This window comes from Mixophyes fleayi, chromosome 1 (genome assembly GCF_038048845.1).
Source record: "Mixophyes fleayi isolate aMixFle1 chromosome 1, aMixFle1.hap1, whole genome shotgun sequence".
Lineage (NCBI taxonomy): Eukaryota > Metazoa > Chordata > Amphibia > Anura > Limnodynastidae > Mixophyes > Mixophyes fleayi.
The window spans coordinates 459,522,916-459,542,324 of NC_134402.1; the positions used below are offsets into that span (position 1 = coordinate 459,522,916).

At 40.6% G+C, this 19,409-nt stretch overlaps 1 protein-coding gene across 3 annotated transcripts in view; it reads left to right on the forward strand.

Annotated features, from left to right (window-relative positions):
* LOC142102468 (uncharacterized) overlaps positions 1-19,103 on the forward strand; it is a 75,959-nt gene extending 56,856 nt beyond the window's left edge. For all 3 annotated transcript variants that reach the window (XM_075187335.1, XM_075187336.1, XM_075187337.1), the window contains 2 exons: positions 17,603-17,725; positions 18,736-19,103. In XM_075187335.1, coding sequence (XP_075043436.1) covers positions 17,603-17,725; positions 18,736-18,867 — 255 coding nt within the window. In that variant the 3' untranslated portion in view covers positions 18,868-19,103. The remainder of the gene's footprint in view (positions 1-17,602; positions 17,726-18,735) is intronic.
* Positions 19,104-19,409: the final 306 nt, after the last annotated feature.

Below are 19,409 nucleotides of genomic sequence, written 5' to 3' on the forward strand. Positions count from 1 at the left end.
AGAGCACAGTAAACGCCCACTGCCCAAGGTTGTCACCAATTCTCATTTTGCCTTTTCCCACAAGTCTGATTTCCATGATCGCTCGGGGTGTAGAGAGTCCTATAGAGTCCTATAGAGATTCTGTGATTAGTGATAAGAAAATTAACTCAAGGGGTCATGCTCCCGAGTTTGACGCAAAATCATGGAGATATATATTAAACCACTGGTAGATAGAAATGTGGTGAATTATCAGGATGAGAGTGACACAAGGATTAAATTGATGTATTCAGGTGATGAATCTACCCATTCAACTATAAATATGGTTCCGTCTTCCTCCTCTGGCTCTTCCTCTTTTTTATGGAAGAGCTTTCCTCCCCAGTCTTATCCACAAAGGGCTCAAGGGTTCAATTTATCTACTCCCAAAAGATCAAGAGAAGAAAAGCTAGAGGATCCAGGGAAGGGATCTTCAAATCATGTAAAAAATAGGCGCCGGTATTAACCGGTATGGGAGTTTTTAATCTTTCTTCAAGGCAATTATCCCAGGCTGAATTAACACTTCTCCAGAAGAGAGAATTTGCCCCGGCGACAAAACACAATTTGTTCTACTTATTTGTAGCTCATAATAGGTATGTTAGGGCCCTAAGTAGAAAGCATTATTTTGCTATAAAAGCTATTAAGAAAACCAAGTAAGATGTCTCTCCTACCATTTTGAATGATAATGATCAAGTGGCTTTGTCACACCTGGAATCGTTACAAGCTGAGAGTGTGATTGGAGATTCATCCTCTGAGATTAATCTGTTTGACATTAATGTTTCAGTGCCTTCCTTTAGGTTTAAAAATAAATCAAATTTTTATCCTCTTCAATTTAAGGGCCCTTATATTGAAAGTTTCTATAAGAGCACTATGGAAGATTTTAGGAAAATTTGTGAGAGAACAACATATAAACCGATTAGAGACAATTTGACCTTTCAGGAGAGAAAAGCTCTTAAAAATTTGGTGGCCAATACTACGATAATTATCCAATCAGCCGATAAAGGTGGCGGGACAGTAATTCAGGATAGGTCTGAATATCATGCACAAGCCATGAGACAACTAAATAATGAATGTTTCTATGTTAAATTGACTAAGGACCCCACACCACTTTACCAACTAAAACTTAGAAATCTATTAGATAAGGCATTGATGCAAGACACTGTTTCTAAGGAAACGTTTTGGTTTCTGTTTTCTCAATATCCAATAGTGCCTACTTACTACCATTTACCTAAAATACACAAAACACTTTTGTCGCCACCTGGGAGACCTATCATTTCGGGAGTGGGTTCTCTCACCAGTAACTTATCTTTTTTGTTGATTCTTTTCTTCAGCCCTTTGTTGTTTCATTATAGTCTCATATTAAAGATGCCACAAGTTTTTTTTAACTAATTCAAGACGTTGTCTGGAAACCTACATATTACTTTCTAACTTGTGACGTAGAAGCTTTGTATTCCAATATACCTCATGCTATGTGTTTAGAGACAATCAAATTCTTTTTGGATAAACAAAGGGTGGATGATCCTATGCTATCTGAGTTCATTCTATATTCAATTCAATTTATTTTGAACCACAATTATTTCGTGTTTGATTCTCAATAATTCTTGCAGGTGATGGGTACGCCATGGGGACCAGGTTCGCCCCGAGTTATGCAAATCTGTATATGGGACTCTTTGAGGAGCGATACATATGGGATTCTGCTTTCGGGGCGCACCTGGTTCTCTATGGCCGTTATATAGATGATCTCTTTTTCATTTGGGATGGGGATCTTAACTCTATGTCTTAATTTCTCTTGCATCTAAATTCCAACCCATTTGGTCTTAAATTTACTAGCAATTTTCATCCAGCGACTATCAATTATCTGGATATTACATTAAAAGTTTCGAAGGGCATTATAGTGTCTGAAAACTACTCTAAAGAAGTTGACACTTTGAACTTTTTATATTTTAAGAGTAGTCATTATAAGCCTTGGCGTGATAACATTCCTAAGGGTCAATTCCTTTGGATTAAAAGAAACTGCTCGGAAACCAAGGATTATGATTTCCATTCTAAAAAATTATATAAGGCTTTTCAGGAGCAGGGTTATCCTGATTTCATTTTAGATAAGGCCTTAACTGAAGTAAACAAGATTGATAGATCCAAGCTCTTTATTCAGCCTTCTAAATGTACAAAGGAAGATAAGTCAATGTTTTTCGTCACACAATACAATAGTGCAGCTAGGGAAATTAAACCTGTTGTCAAAAGTAACGCTGCTCTGCTGGAGCTAAATGAATATATTGGCCATGGGATAAAGAAGAATAAGATTTAATAATTTAAAAGAGAAACTAGCCCCAAGTTTTTTTTAAGAACTGCAATAGGGTGAATCCTTCACAAAAGTCCACTGAATATGCAGATAGGTGGTTGAATAGGTCAAGTGGTTTTTATAGATGCGGAAAACTCAAATGTATTACCTGTGGGTTAGCTGATCACAAGTGCACGGAATTTGTTTCATATATTTCAGGTGAAAGATTTCCCATCTGGAAATCTTTGGATTGTCAATCTACCTACCGTATTTGCTGGCGTATAAGACGACTTTTTTGCCCTGAAAAACATGCCTCCAAGTGGGGGGGTCGTCTTATACGCCGGGTGCACTTCAGTTGGGATAGACATAGCTGCTATAGTGGCCTTCCGATACTCGCCCGGTGCCCATAGTGGCCTCCCGATGCCCGCCCACCTCATTCTACATATGAGGGTGGCGCCCTCTGTTTTTCTTCTTGTCTTCTACAGTGTGTTGCCAGAGTCCCTCTGGGTTGTGGGCTGCCTGCCTGTGTTCCTGAGAAGCATCTACCTGTCCATAGGGTTCACTTGGAGTGTAGCTTGCGCCGAGGAGGGAGTGTGTTTTCTTTAGTGAATTACGTTTAATAAACTTGCACTGTTTTATGTTTACTGTACATGTTTGATAACATACAGCCTTGTGACAGTTTTCCTGCATGTCATAAGCATTTGAATATAAATTAACATGTTGAAATCAAATCTGATGTTCTTTTACGTTTTATTTGGTGTGTGGAAGGTGTGCGGAAGAGGGGGTAGTCTTATACGGCGAGTATATAACCTATATTTTGAGTGGAAATGTTGGGGGTCATCTTATACGCCCAGACGTCTTATACCCCGGCAAATACGGTATGTCATTTATTTGATTAATTGTGCATGCGGAATCCAATATATAGGCCGCACAATTAGATCAGTAGGTTTATGTTTCCAAGAACATCGATGTAATATATTGAAACATTTGAGAACACATTGTTTGTCTTCACATTTTAATACTTGCCAAGGTGGCAATCTTTCCGGTTTGAGGGTTAGGGCTATTGAACAAATTGACAACACCAAGAGAAGTGGAGATAGATTTAACCTGTTATGCAAATGGGAGGCCTAATGGATATTTAAGCTTATGACTTTGACCCCCCCAGGGCCTCAATGACAGTATAGAGTTAAATAATCTCTAACTTTTCTTTATTCTTTATATTTCATTATGCTGTTATTATTTTGTTTATATATTTTTTTTCTATAACTTTATATTTTATATTCAGTTTTTGGATTTTTTATGTATTTATTTTTCAGTTTTCATTTTTATTGTTTTTCAATATTTATTCATTGTTATCATTGTGAGCAAGCTGATTAGTTAAAGAATTTTCTGAGCCTTTTCTTGTGCCCTTGATTATGTTTAATCAAGTATTGTTTTAAACAAATGTCATTCTGTCTGCTATAGTTTTCTGTTTGAATATATATGTTACATTGCAAGTAGTATTTTTAATATGGGCACTTTATAAGAATTTTAATCAAACTCATCATATGTAGTCCTCTGAACAGTACTGTATCAAAATTTGATCATGAGGTACAATGATCTTAAATAGAGTTTTCTCATTAAGTGGAGACTCTGTTTATTCACCTTATTAGTGCAGACAGTGACATTGTGTTACTACAACAGTTGTATATTTTTTTATGAATGGGAACCTTATTTGTAAATGTCTATTCCGGATTATGTGATTTTTAGCTATAACAATTGTACTATTCAGGTTATTTATTTGATTAATATTTAGCATTTATGAGATGTTTGATTGATGCTGAGATAAACCACAAGCCGATGTTCTACAAAACAGTACTTTATAAAGTGTCTGAACAATGAGGTTATCCGCTTTTGTGAAGTTTTTGGTGGCTTACTATTTGTTTTGGCTGCCGCATCTTACAAATATATGTCTGTGCACTGAGCAGGTTTAAATGGCTGAGCTGAAGAGCAGAGCGGGTCACAGGACAGATCACATGATCACAGGCTCAGAGTTCTTAAAGGACCATGCTCCTTATGTTGTACAATGTACTATTATTATGGCACTGGGTTCTGCGTCTGGAGTGGAGGGATGAATAGAAGAGCGTGCCGGACAGCAGGTTTGAAAAGTAACTCCTGGGGATAAATATATCAAGCTCAGATTTTTTCATTGATTTAACATTGCGGCAAATCGCGGGTGGTCCCCAAGTCGCTAGATGCATTAAGCTGGTCATCTCTAGCGATTTGCTGGGATTTCAAACACAACAATATATAGCCAACTCTCCCGTGTTTAGGTTAAAAATGCCATAGGCAACACGCTCCTTCCTAGCTGCGAGATTAGTAAACACTTCACTATTACACTGCCTGGCTATACAGCTGCTGGTCCCCACAGCTGTCAAAAGTAAAAAAATAGATAAATGTTGAAAAAAAAATGCGTTGTGTTCCACCGTCCAACCACTATTAACCCTAGTGCTGCCAGCCTACTGCTGGTTGCTTGAAAATCGGGAAAAAACTTGCGTGGCATCCTCCCGATTTTCACTCAACCAGCACTAGGCAAACCAGCCGGGGTGGATGGCACTATAGCAGGGTCCCCCTGCCTCAATGACAACCAATCCCAGGCTGTTTAGCGCTGGGCTGGATTCCCTAGGGAGTGGGGTCTGGAGAAAAAAGCGTGCGGGCCCCCACTCTATGAATAACCAGCCCAGTGCTGAAAGCACTAGGGCTCTTCCTACACCCCTGGGCGGTGGGTGTAGGGTAATAGCAGCGATTATAGAGTTACAAAACAATCGGATGTCATTTTGTTTTGTGGATCTACAAGTCCCAGCCATGCCAGGGTGCCATAAACAGTCTGGGCATGCTGATGCTTGTATAACTATAAGCACCAGCATATCCATGGCAGCCAAGTCTTGCTGGCACTTGGAGAACCACAAGTGCCAACATGGCCTGACAACCATGGCTGGCTGAGACCTGTAGTTCCACAAAAAAAAAAGTTAAAAAAACACTACACCCTCATTAAAACCACGCCATTTTAATAAAAATAAAAAAAAATCAATCAAAAGCATAACACAGCATCATTTTTACCACATACATTTAATAAAAAATAATAAAACCCAAAATACTCACTAATCTGACTTTTTCTTTTGTCGGCAGCTTTTAATCCAAATGTGCTTGAAACCCATGTCCTTAAATAATTGTAGATGAAAATGTCCAAGTTTGTAAATATCTTCTGTTCTTCTAGTCATTAAGACTCCCTAGATGCTGCAGTCTTATCTTCAGGCCACAAGGACCTCCATAATTGTACATCCAAATCTGGATCATGCTTGAATAAAAAAATAAACCCAATTAAAAAAACGCCGCAACTTCTGCTTGTACAGTGTACAAACAGCCCGACGCTAATGAGTATAATCCAGCCGCAAGATCTATTATCATCATCATCATCATCATCATTTATTTATATAGCGCCAACATATTCTGTAGCGCTTTACAATTGGGGACAAAAATAGTAAACTAATAAACAAACTGGGTAAAACAGACAAAGAGGTGAGAGGACCCTGCTCGCAAGCTTACAATCTATTGGACAATGGGAGTTTCACACATGAGGTTAAGTCTCCATTTGCAGTCGGCCCAGCCAGACTGCAAAGGTAAAAGTGACTCATAAGCTAAATGATCCTGTCACACAACAATGTTGGTCAAGGGGTAGTTGTATAACGGGTGGTAATAGGGTAATGTAGTGAGGTTAAGAGGGTGGTTGAGGAATATTATAAGCTTGTCTGAAGAGGTGGGTTTTCAGAGAACGCTTGAAAGCTTGTAGACTAGAGGAAAGTCTTATTGTGAAGAGAATTCCATAGAGTGGGTGCAGCCCGGAAAATGTCCTGTAACCGGGAATGGAAGGATGTAATGAGTGTGGATGAGAGACGCAGATCTTGTGCAGAACGGAGTTGCCGAGTTGGAAGATATTTTGTGACAAGAGAGGAGATGTATGTTGGTGCAGCTTTGTTGATGGCCTTGTAGGTTAGTAAGAGTATTTTATATTGGATTCAGTAGAAAACAGGCAACCAGTGTAGAGACATACAGAGTGATTCAACAGAGGAATAACGATTTGCAAGGAAAATCAATCTTGCCGCAGCGTGCAAGATAGATTATAGGGGTTTTAGTCTGCTTTTGGGAAGTCCAGTAAGGATGGAATTGCAATAGTCAATGCGGGAGATGATAAATGCATGAATTAAGGTTTTTGCAGTGTCTTATGTGAGATATGTGCGAATTCTGGAAATGTTTTTTAGATGAATGTAACATGATTTAGATATAGAGTCAATGTGGGGAACAAAGGATAGGTGTGAGTCAAGGATTACACCTAGGCAGCGAGCTTTTGGGGTGGGATTTATGGACATGTTATCAACAGAGATAGAAATGTCAGGTATGCTCTTGTTGGTGGGTGGGAATATTATTAACTCTGTTTTAGAAAGATTAAGTTTGAGTTGGCGAGAGGACATCCAAGATGAAATGGCAGAAAGACAGTCAGTTACACGGGTCAAGACAGATGTCGAGAGATCAGGAGAGGATAGATAAATTTGGGGATCATCCGCATAGAGATGATACTGAAATCCAAAGGAACTTATTAGATTTCCAAGAGAAGCAGTATAGATAAAGAATAGCAGAGGACCTAGCACTGAGCCTTGCGCTACTCCAACTGATAAAGGAAGAGGAGCAGAGGTGGCTCCATAGAAATTAACAGTGAAAAAGCGATTAGAAAGGTAGGATGAGAACCAGGATAGAACAGTGTCTTGAAGCCCTAGGGATTGCAGCGTTTGTCTGAGAAGAGAGAGGTCAACGGTGTCAAATGCAGCTGAGAGATCCAGGAGAATTAGGAGAGAGTAATGGCGTTTAGTTTTAGCAGTGATCAGATCATTGACAACCTTAGTCAACGCAGTCTCTGTGGAGTGTTGAGAACGAAAGCCAGACTGAAGAGGATCCAACAGGTTGTTTGCGGAAAGGAAGCGTGTGAGGCGAGTGTAGGCAAGTCTCTCTAGATGCTTGGAGGGGCACGGCAGCTGAGAGATGGGATGGTAATTTGATAGAGAGTTTGGGTCGGAATCTTGTTTTTTTAGAATAGGAGTAATCACTGCGTGCTTCTATAGTGATGGAAAGATGCCGGTAGAGAGCGAGAGATTACAGATTTTAGTTAGAGGTTAGATGAGCACAGGAGACAGGGATCTACCAATTTGCGATGGAATAGGATCAAGAGTACAGGAGGTAGAGTAGGAGGTTAACAAGAGAGTAGAAATTTCCTCTTCATTTGTGGGGTCAAATGAAGAGAGTGGGTCAGAGGTTGGTGGAAAGCAATTGAACCAATTGCTTGTTGAGGAAGAGGATACCATTTCTAGTCTGATCTTATCAATCTTGTCCTTGAAATAGGAAGCAAGATCCTGGGCACTGATAGTGGACTGAGGGTTTGGGGTGGGAGGATTGAGAAGAGCTTTAAATGTCTTAAAAAGGCGTTTGGAGTTGGAAGCCTTAGCATAGATAAGAGGTTGGAAGTATGTTTGGTTTGCAGTGTCCAGAGCATTTCGATAAGATCGGTAGATAGAAGTATGTGGGATGAAGTCATTAGAGGTGCGAGTTTTACGCCAGTGACGTTCTGATTTATGGGAAAGTTTTTGAAGATTTTGCATTGCTGTAGTGTGCCATGTCTGACATCGAAGTCGACGTGTAGTATGTAGTGTCGCTGGAGCCACTTGATCAATGGCTGTTGCTAAGGTTTGGTGGAGATGAGGTACTGCCATCTCAGGGGCGGAGAATGTAGAGATAGGGAAGAGAAGGTGTTGGAGAGAGGTGGAAAATTCTTGAATATTAATAGAATGAAGATTTCTGCGGGTATGAGGAGGCTTGGTAGAGTTAGACAGTAGAGAGGTTAGAGCACTGGGGGTGAGCGTGTAGCTGATAAGGTGATGATCCGAGAGGGGGAAGGGTGTGTTAAGAAAGTTAAAAAGTGAGCGTAGTCTAGAGAAAACAAGATCAAGGCAGTGGCCATCCTGATGAGTAGATGATTCAATCCACTGTGAGAGGTCAAGTGAGGAGGTTAGAGAGAGTAATTTGGAAGCAGCTTTGGAAGGTGGGTTATCAATGGGGATGTTGAAATCACCCATGATGATGGCGGGGATGTCTGAAGATAAGAAGTGAGGGAGCCATGCAGAGAAATCCTCCATAAATTGTTGGTGTGCTCCAGGGGGACGATAGATCACCGCAACACGTAGAGAGAATGGATTAAAAATGCGAATAGCATGTACTTCAAAAGATCTGAACGTGAGGGATGTGAAATTTGATAGAACTGTGAACGTGTACTGTGGGGAGAGAAGTAGTCCAACCCCACCTCCTTGTCTGCCTTCAGGTCTGGAGGTGTGGGTAAGTTGGAGGCCACCATGTTAACGTGCTGCAGGTGGGGCAGTGTCTGATTGCATGAGCCATGTTTCTGTTATTGCCAGGAGGTTGAGGTTTTTTGAGAGGAAGAGATCCTGAATGGAGGTAAGTTTGTTACAAACAGAGCGTGCATTCCAAAGGACACATTTAAAGGACTTTGGAAGAGAGGGGAAACAGGTGATGTGTTTGAGGTTTGCTATAGAGCGGTAGTGCTCTGATGTATGTGTGTGTGAGGAGTGTGGGGGACCTGGATTAGGTGATATATCACCGGCTAATAGAAGCAGAGAGAGAGAAAGATAGGTAAGGGGACTGTAGGATGTGTGCTCTCTTATTTTCTGGCGACAGGTGGAGGCTTTACTTGTTAGAGATAATAAATAGGACAACAGTTCATGGGTGTTAACTAGAGGTGAGTGGAGTAATGCAGGTGCAATGTGGAAAAATGTTTGTGTTGGTGGAGGGGTGAAAGATGACACAGTCCTAAAAATAATGTCATGAAAAGAGACCAAGAAGAGCAATTTGTTAAACATTGTGATCAGAGTAAAAGCTAAAAGTAAGAGGTTTTAACAATTACCTCTTTGCAGTGTTCTGTAGAGATAGACAAGTAATGCAGAAACAGACTTTGCAGATATAGCTTATTGCTGGAAGTAATCCAATGTTTGTCCAACTGTGTTGTCTAACTGTGCATTTTCGTACACTTTGTGAGAAAATACCACTTAGAAATCACACACGTCTACCCCCCACATACGTCACCCCATATTATATGTATTTATTTGGATAGGCGTCTGCCACATACATTCTCTGCACTCCGTATATGACGTTTGTATCTGTTGTCTCCTGTATGTGATATAATTGGGATCTCTCTGTGCACATGTAACACTTGTATAGTTGTAGAAGATCTGATGAACCCTTCAGTGAGAAGGATATGTGGAGATACTTGTAGCCCTTTTTCTGTCTAAAGAACTATTATCTTTATTTTGGTAGATATGTAATATATTATCATTTCTCTTTATTCCCACATACCATGGACATTATACCATCCGTACTCACTGGTTGTTACCCAGCTTTTGACTAGCTGTCCTGCTATGGTTACTGTGACAGGATGGACCGCCTGTGTCACCCTGGCTGCTGTTGCTGGGAACCGGCTGGGCTTACTTTGCCAACGTTCGTTTTCGTTATCCCAAGTGCGCCCTCTTACCGCAGTAGGAGGGGCTTACAAATGCTGCCACCCCTGGACTCCTTACTGGCACCCAGAACCGGGATTCTTCTGGTTAACTGACGCTGCGAGTGTACCCCTTGCTGGTGTACCTGGGCTGTTGCTCCTGACCTCTTCCTATGAATCAGGGTTGCTGGGGATGGATCCACCTGACCTATCACACTGGCCAGAGCTGCTTGGTAGCGGGCAGAGCAGTGGTACCGAAAAGCTGGGTCCAAATCTCAGAACAGCCGGAAATGGATTAGAGTTGGGTCTAATCTGTAGGTCACAGGAATAGAGAAGTTTCCAGGCAGGTCTTTGAAGCAAGTGATGTTTATTTGCTCACCCAGGTCAACGTACCAGTGAGCAGGTCAGATGAAACAAGAAGAAAAATTTAAAATACAAAACAGTGCTTTTTTATACAGTTTTGGACACAGCCCCACAGGGCAAGCCAGCCCCCTGAGGTCTGAGCTATTTGCAGAATCAGGATGCAGTATGTTTACCTAAACATGGATTTAAATGCAATGCAAAGCTAACAATATTTACACTTATCTGTGATATCCTAAAATTTGCAAGTTTAATTTAACCTTCCTGTGCCTCCAGGTGTGTTTGGACATCACACATCAAAAGGTCAATGTACATGAGATTAACATGGGTCCTTTTCTCAGACAGTTGCAGAATACACATTTCTTCTAGGGATGTGCACCGGCGACTTTTGAGGTCTCGTGTTTTGTGTTTTGGATCCGGATTTTCTCGATGTTTTGGGTTCGGATTTGTTTAGCAAAACACCTGCGGAAAGGTTTTGGTTCGGATTTAAGGTTTTGGATTCGGATTTTTTTTGAAAAAAGCATAAAAAGTTTAAAAAATCAAGTTTTTGGGCTTATTTTCACTCCTACGCTATTATTGACCTCAATAGCATTCAATAACAAGCATTTCCACTAATTTACCGTGTATTCTGAACATCTCACAATATAGTTATTAGTCCAAAAAGTTGCAACGAGGTATCTTTCTGGACTGCGTAGTGGAGTGGTCCCCACAATATAATAAGAAAACCATCAACTGGTCTTAATCGCACCAAAACATGTACCTGGACTGCGTAGAGGAGTGGATCACCACAATATAAATTAAAAACCCTGAACTTGTATGATTCGCACCAATAATGTACCTGGACTGCGTAGAGGAGTGGGTCACCACAATATATATAATAAGAAAACCATCAACTGGTATGAATCGCACCGAATAATGTACCTGGACTGCGTAGAGGAGTGGGTCACCACAATATAAATTAAAAACCATGAACTTGTATGATTCGCACCAATAATGTACCTGGACTGCGTAGAGGAGTGGGTTACCACAATATATATAATAAGAAAACCATCAACTGGTATAAATCGCACCGAATAATGTACCTGGACTGCGTAGAGGAGTGGGTCACCACAATATAAATTAAAAACCCTGAACTTGTATGATTCGCACCAATAATGTACCTGGACTGCGTAGAGGAGTGGGTCACCACAATATATATAATAAGAAAACCATCAACTGGTTTGAATCGCACCGAATAATGTACCTGGACTGCGTAGAGGAGTGGGTCACCACAATATATATAATAAGAAAACCATCAACTGGTATGAATCGCACCGAATAATGTACCTGGACTGCGTAGAGGAGTGGGTCACCACAATATAAATTAAAAACCCTGAACTTGTATGATTCGCACCAATAATGTACCTGGACTGCGTAGAGGAGTGGGTCACCACAATATATATAATAAGAAAACCATCAACTGGTATAAATCGCACCGAATAATGTACCTGGACTGCGTAGAGGAGTGGGTCACCACAATATAAATTAAAAACCCTGAACTTGTATGATTCGCACCAATAATGTACCTGGACTGCGTAGAGGAGTGGGTCACCACAATATATATAATAAGAAAACCATCAACTGGTTTGAATCGCACCGAATAATGTACCTGGACTGCGTAGAGGAGTGGGTCACCACAATATATATAATAAGAAAACCATCAACTGGTATGAATCGCACCGAATAATGTACCTGGACTGCGTAGAGGAGTGGGTCACCACAATATAAATTAAAAACCCTGAACTTGTATGATTCGCACCAATAATGTACCTGGACTGCGTAGAGGAGTGGGTCACCACAATATATATAATAAGAAAACCATCAACAGGTATGAATCGCACCGAATAATGTACCTGGACTGCGTAGAGGAGTGGGTCACCACAATATAAATTAAAAACCCTGAACTTGTATGATTCGCACCAATAATGTACCTGGACTGCGTAGAGGAGTGGGTCACCACAATTTATATAATAAGAAAACCATCAACTGGTATGAATCGCACCGAAGAATGTACCTGGACTGCGTAGAGGAGTGGGTCACCACAATATAAATTAAAAACCCTGAACTTGTATGATTCGCACCAATAATGTACCTGGACTGCGTAGAGGAGTGGGTCACCACAATATATATAATAAGAAAACCATCAACTGGCATGAATCGCACCGAATAATGTACCTGGACTGCGTAGAGGAGTGGGTCACCACAATATAAATTAAAAACCCTGAACTTGTATGATTCGCACCAATAATGTACCTGGACTGCGTAGAGGAGTGGGTCACCACAATATATATAATAAGAAAACCATCAACTGGTATGAATCGCACCAAATAATGTACTTGGACTGCATGGGGAGTGGGTCACCAAAATATAAATTAAAAACCATGAACTTGTATGATTCGCACCAATAATGTACCTGGACTGCGTAGAGGAGTGGGTCACCACAATATTTATAATAAGAAAACCATCAACTGGTATGAATCGCACCGAATAATGTACCTGGACTGCGTAGAGGAGTGAGTCACCACAATATAAATTAAAAACCCTGAACTTGTATGATTCGCACCAATAATGTACCTAGACTGCGTAGAGGAGTGGGTCACCACAATATTATTAAAAAACCCTACACGGGTCTGAATTCCACCCAAAAAGTTTATGGACTGCGTAGTGTAGTGTTCCCCACAATATTATTTAAAAATTTTGCAGCAGCAGTCAACATTGTTTAATATCTGATACACCTCTATCTGGACTGCATAGTGGAGAGGCCCCGGTACCCAATTTGGTACCGGGGCCACAATACCTCCTCCAACCATGGTACAGACCATTCGTCATTAAGATCCCATCAAGTATGTTAAAGACAGACAGGGTCGAAGTGTTATTGGTTGACTTTGTAAACCAAAAAACTGTCCCTGTTGCACATAGTCGTGCAATGAAGACTGACTTTTTCATTTAAAGGCACCATCTTTCAAGTGTAGTGTTTGTAAGTCATATTATACTTTTGGTAAAATTTGTTTATTTTGTTCCTCTTTATGGTAACTACTAATAGAATTAAAGTATTAAATAGAAGCGGCAGTTCCTCTTTATGGCAATTAGTAATAGAATTAAAGTATTAAATAGAATTAAAGTATTAAATAGAGTGGTATAGAGTGGTAGTGTGGTATAGAGTGGTCCCCACAATATAATAATAAAACCCTCAACTGGTCAGAATTCCACCAAATGGACTGCGTAGTGGGGTGGCCCCGGTACCCAATTTGATACCAGGGCCACAATAAAATAAATACACCCTCAACTGGTCTGAATTCCACCAAACAAGTATCTGGACTGCGTAGTGGGGTGGCCCCGGTACCCAATTTGATAGCCGGGCCACAATAAAATAAATACACCCTCAACTGGTCTGAATTCCACCAAACAAGTATCTGGACTGCGTAGTGGGATGGTCCCGGTACCCAATTTGATACCAGGGACACAATAAAACAAATACACCCTCAACTGGTCTGAATTACACCAAACAAGTATCTGGACTGCGTAGTGGGGTGGCCCCGGTACCCAATTTGATACTGGGGCCACAATAAAATAAATACACCCTCAACTGGTCTGAATTACACCAAACAAGTATCTGGACTGCGTAGTAGGGTGGCCCCGGTACCCAATTTGATACCGGGGCCACAATACCTCCTCCAAGTTCCAAGTGTAGTGTTTATAACATCTTAACACTACACTAATTCTAGCACGTCAAAACCTCTTGTTTTAAATAATGACAGGGCATTTAACTTTTGATTTAATTTATTGAATTTGTTGGCATTTTCTTTTACTTTTTGAACATGGCAAACGACTGTTGAATGGTCACATAATGCCAAAAAAATAGTTGCAAGATGGAATTGTCTTTGGGCCCTCCCACACACCCTTATGTTGTTGAAATAGGACATGCACACTTTAACAAACCAATCATTTCAGCGACAGGGCCTACCAAACAACTGTGGCTGAAATGATTGGTTTGTTTGGGCTCCCACACCAATAAAACAATTCATCTCTCCCTGTACAAACTAAACAGGCTCTACTGAGGAAAGATGTTGTCCTCATCCTCAACCTCTAATTCCTCTCCCCCTACAGTGTGTACTTCCTCCTCACACATTATCAATTCGTCCCCGCTGGACTCCACAGCCACAGGTCCCTCTGTACTGTCTGGAGGGCAGTGCTGTACTTCATTGAGGAATTGATTATTCATTTTTATAAACATCATTTTTTCAATGTTGTGAGGAAGCAACCTCCTTCGCCGCTCACTGACCAGGTTCCCCGCTGCGCTAAAAACTCTTTCCGAGTACACACTGGAGGGGGGACAACTCTGTTAAAAAATAGAGCCAGTTTGTACAGGGGCTTCCAAACTGCCTTTTGGAGTTCTACCACGTCACTACCTCTAGTTTATTTAGATTGCAAGGCTTGTAAATATAAATACTTTGAAGATAAAAAAAGCAGGCTGCACAGACTGTGGAGCTAGAAAGTGAAATTAAATGGACCACGTTACTTTGCTGGCTATCTATGCCAGCCCCCCCACCCCCGCCCTACACTTGTAGTTGAATATAAATAAAGCAGCCTGCATAGACTGTAGAACTATAAATTCAAATATACAAAGAAATGGACAAAGGCAGTTTGGTATCTGTCTGCATCAGATCCCCTCTCCACTAGGAGTAAAACAGATAACTTTTCAGCCGTTATATAATCTAGAATATAAATAGAAATTGAGTAAGGCAATTTGGTATCTGTCTGCATCATAATCATCAACATCCTCCTCAGCGCCAGCTACATCAATATCCTCCTCCCGGTGTACAACATTCACACCTTCATTAGCCAAATCTGTAACTGGACTGTGGGTGATCCTTCCAGCATATGCAGAGGGCGTGCTGCAAATGCTGGATGGAGTCACCTCTTCCTGTACAGTGATGGGAAGGTCAGGGTTCACACCCAACAACACCCTTTGACTCGCCTTGGGGATTTGTGATGTCATCTGTTTAGAAGGCAGAGTTCTTTGCTGTTTTGTTGTTGTTGCTGACAGCATAACTCTCTTAAATTTTTTGTAGGGGGGGGAGGAGGAGGGCTTAGATCCTTGGGTGAAGCTGGACCACTAGTCATGAACACGGGCCAGGGCCTAAGCCGTTCCTTGCCACTACGTGTCGTAAATGGCATATTGCCAACTTTACGTTTCTCCTAAGCTGATTTTAAGTTTCTCTTTTTGCTATTTTTTGAGAACTTGGGCTTTTTGGATTTTACATGCCCTGTACTAGGAGATTGGGCATCGGGCTTGCCAGACGACGTTGATGGCATTTCATCGTCTATGTCATGACTAGTGGCAGCAGCTTCAGCATTAGGAGGAAGTGGGTCTTGATCTTTCCCTACTTTATCCTCCAAATTTTGGTTTTCCATTATATGTAGCACAAGAGAGCGTACCCCTAAGCCACACACACTCGGCAAAGCCTTTAAAAATTATATGCGGCACAGGAGAGTAGCACTGGACTTATACTGCTGAATCAGTGAACTTTGTAATAGCAGTACCACTGGACTTATACTGCTGAATCAGTGAACTTTGTAATAGCAGTACCACTGGACTTATACACTGCTGAATCAGTGAACTTTGTAATAGCAGTACCACTGGACTTATACACTGCTGAATCAGTGAACTTTGTAATAGCAGTGCCACTGGACTTTTACTGCTGAATGTGTGAACTTGGTAATATTGCAGTACCAATGGGCTTATATACTGCTGGATTGGTTTTGCACATTTGGTTATAATTAATTTTTTTTTAATTTTTTATTTTAATTTTTTTTATAACTTTTTTTTATTTTTTAAAAACTTGGTTATAATGGGGAAATAACTATGCCCTTAGAAGCACAGAGCACAGGACACAGCACCACTGGACTGAACAGGACACAGCACAGGACCCAGCAGCACTACTGAACTCAGCAGGACAGAGCACAGGACACAGCACCACTGGACTGATACTGCAGAATGTGTGAACTTTGTAATATTGCAGAACCACTGGACTTTTACTGCTGAATGTGTGAACTTGGTAATATTGCAGTACCAATGGGCTTATACTGCAGGATTGGTTGTGCAAATTTTGTTGTAATTAAAAAAAAAAAAAATTAGTTTTTTGTATTTTTTTTAAATAACTTTTTTTTATTTTTTTAAACACTTGGGAATATTGGGGAAATAACTATGCCCTTAGAAGCACAGAGCACAGGACACAGCACCACTGGACTGAACAGGACACAGCACAGGACCCAGCAGCACCACTGAACACAGAAGGACAGAGCACAGGACACAGCACCACTGGACTGAGCACAGCACAGCACAGCACAGCACAGCACAGATCTTAACTGAACAGCACAGAACTTAACTGAACAGCACGAGATATAGCAGGACAGAGGACCACCTAACACACCCTCCCTCTACCCTGATCAATGCCCGAGTGAAGATGGTGGCGACTAGCGGGGAATTTATAGGATCCGAGTATCGCGAGATCCGACAACGGGATTATGAGTCAGAGCCTCAGTTTCAGATTTGAATTTGGCGCCAATACCCGGATCTGTCTCGGATCCGACTCGGATCGGCAACGTTCGGGTGGGCTCGGATTTCATAAATCCGAGTGCGCTCATCTCTAATTTCTTCCACTTCGGAATTCCGAAAGAAAAGTTACAAAACCCCAAACAAGTAATTTCTCTACACCAAAATACACAAAAGACTTCCTCAACAAATGCTTATTGCATCAGGTGTATACCTCAGAAACAATGCTTTTCCTCTAGCAAAGTTAAAACAAAACACGAATTTCCACCCCTGGTCTCATAAATAAAGATATTTCCTTTACCAAGATACACACAATAACAAAAATAAGTACATTCGCAATTATATAAATAAGCGCCCTGCGCTATTTCCTTTAAATAAATTTATAGCATAAGTTACTTATAAGTGATCCAGTCATAGATATGTTATGCTATATGTGCGCTGTCTGCTCAAATGTACAAATACATTTTTATGTTGAGTTATGTAAAGTATGACGGTTGCATAATGAGCACTGGACCTATGACAGCCAGGGACAAAACTGAGCATGGTGAGCCTGGAACCTATGACAGCTAGACTGACTACTGAGCATAGGACCTATGCTGGCCAAGCCCAATACTGAGCATGGTCAGCATGGGATACATGCGAGCCGGGCCCACTACTGAGCAGGGGACCTATGCTGGACAAGGACCTGTGCCACAGTGCTCCCTCAATAAGATCTGTATTACTGGCTTGTACCAGAACTCACTGCTTTTCCATGTTCATTTGGCAGTTTCAGCCTAAAACAAATGTGACGACCATCTATGTCACAGCCAATGATCCGGGAGTCACTGGAGAACCACCAGACAATGCCAAACATCAACATCTCTACCAGGAGATCTCTGATGTGCCACTGGTAAGTTACAATGATTGGCTACATGATTAACCTTTAAGCACTTATTTACCTATTTGTTTATAAATAATAATAAAATAATACTAAATCTAAAATGTAAGTTACATTATGTTAAAGAGATACTAGTAATATTCACAAACATACATAAGATATTTTCTCTAAAGGATTGAAAGTGAAGATATTGTGATTATGGGGAAAGATATTTCCTATGCACAACATATTTACTGTATTCAAAGACACTCAGCAAATCTCTCAGAGCAAAACTATAATGACTTGAGAAACGTCTTATTTCAGTCTCCTGGACAAAACCATGTACAATTCAAAGGGTGCAGAATTAGTTTTCTGTTTTGCACATAAGTTAAATACTGACTGTTTTTTCATGTAGCACACATATATCAACTTTAATATCAGTGTACAAATAAGCTATCAAGTATTTGTGTGCTACATGAAAAAACAGTCAGTATTTAACTTATGTGCAAAACAGAATACTAATTTGAACCCCTTGTATTGTAACATGGTTTTGTCCAGGAGACTGAAATAAGAATCCTCTTCATTTAAGATCCTTAATGAATCAGGCCCCTAGTTATCATTTATTTAGTGCAGCTAGAATCTGATTGGCTGCTATAGGCAACACCTCCACTTTTTCAAACCCACAGTTTAGTAAATATACCCCTTAGTGTCCTTTGGAGATAGTCTCAGAATTGTGTATTCTGGTTAGTGGAGCTGCAGCTGTTATCTGTGTAGTTTTTCTATCTCAACCTGACAACTGTTAGCTTTCTTTATGAGATTCCCATTGAAAGATAAGTCATTAGCGACCGGTTAGTGGAATGAGCCATTTGTGGATTTAAGTAGCTGATTTCACTGAAACCAGTTCAGCTAATCTTTCTTTTAAAATAAATCTAATAAAGAAAGTCATTTAATGGTGCTTTATGTCCAGTGAAGTTGAGTTTGGAATTGATAACTTATATCTGAAAGATCGATCACTAATCTGTCTCCTGACATCTTGGTTTTAGGATTCAGCTAAGACTCATCCAGGCACAACATACTCTACTGTCGGGCTTCCATATCACAGTGAACAAGACGTGTCACAGGGTCAGCACCCGGCAGATGGACAATATAGTCTACTGGGGTCTCCAGCCCAGTAATGCGGAGTGGAGAATTACTGAATCAGCCACAAATCATCAGATCTAATATATATATATATATGTGTGTGCTCTGTCTTATTTCAGAATAATGTGCATCTGTAATTTATGTAGTAAAGTTATAGAGTAAGTATTCAGACTGTCAGTGACTTCTATGTATTATTTTGAATGTTCGTGATTTCATAAAACGCTGTTATTAAAAATGCAACAAATAAACTTGTGGAAAAGTGAAACATAAATTTAAATTACATTCATATTTCAAATACAATATTTAATTACCTTACTTATAATCAGGGCCAGTGTTGGCATCTCCAGATCTCCAGCACCTCCAGTCACATGTTGACTGGTGGGCAAACCAGGGAAGTACGGTGCCTTAATGTCCCACTTACTGGACTTACCTTGTACTGTCAGCCCTGGTTATAATAAAGGTCCCAGTGATACAAACTTATCCCAACACAGGCACTCCTGTAGTACTATGTAGTATTATGTAGTACTAGGCTCTGAGTTCCCCTTACTGTCACCTTAAACCAAGTGTCTTGTTTCCC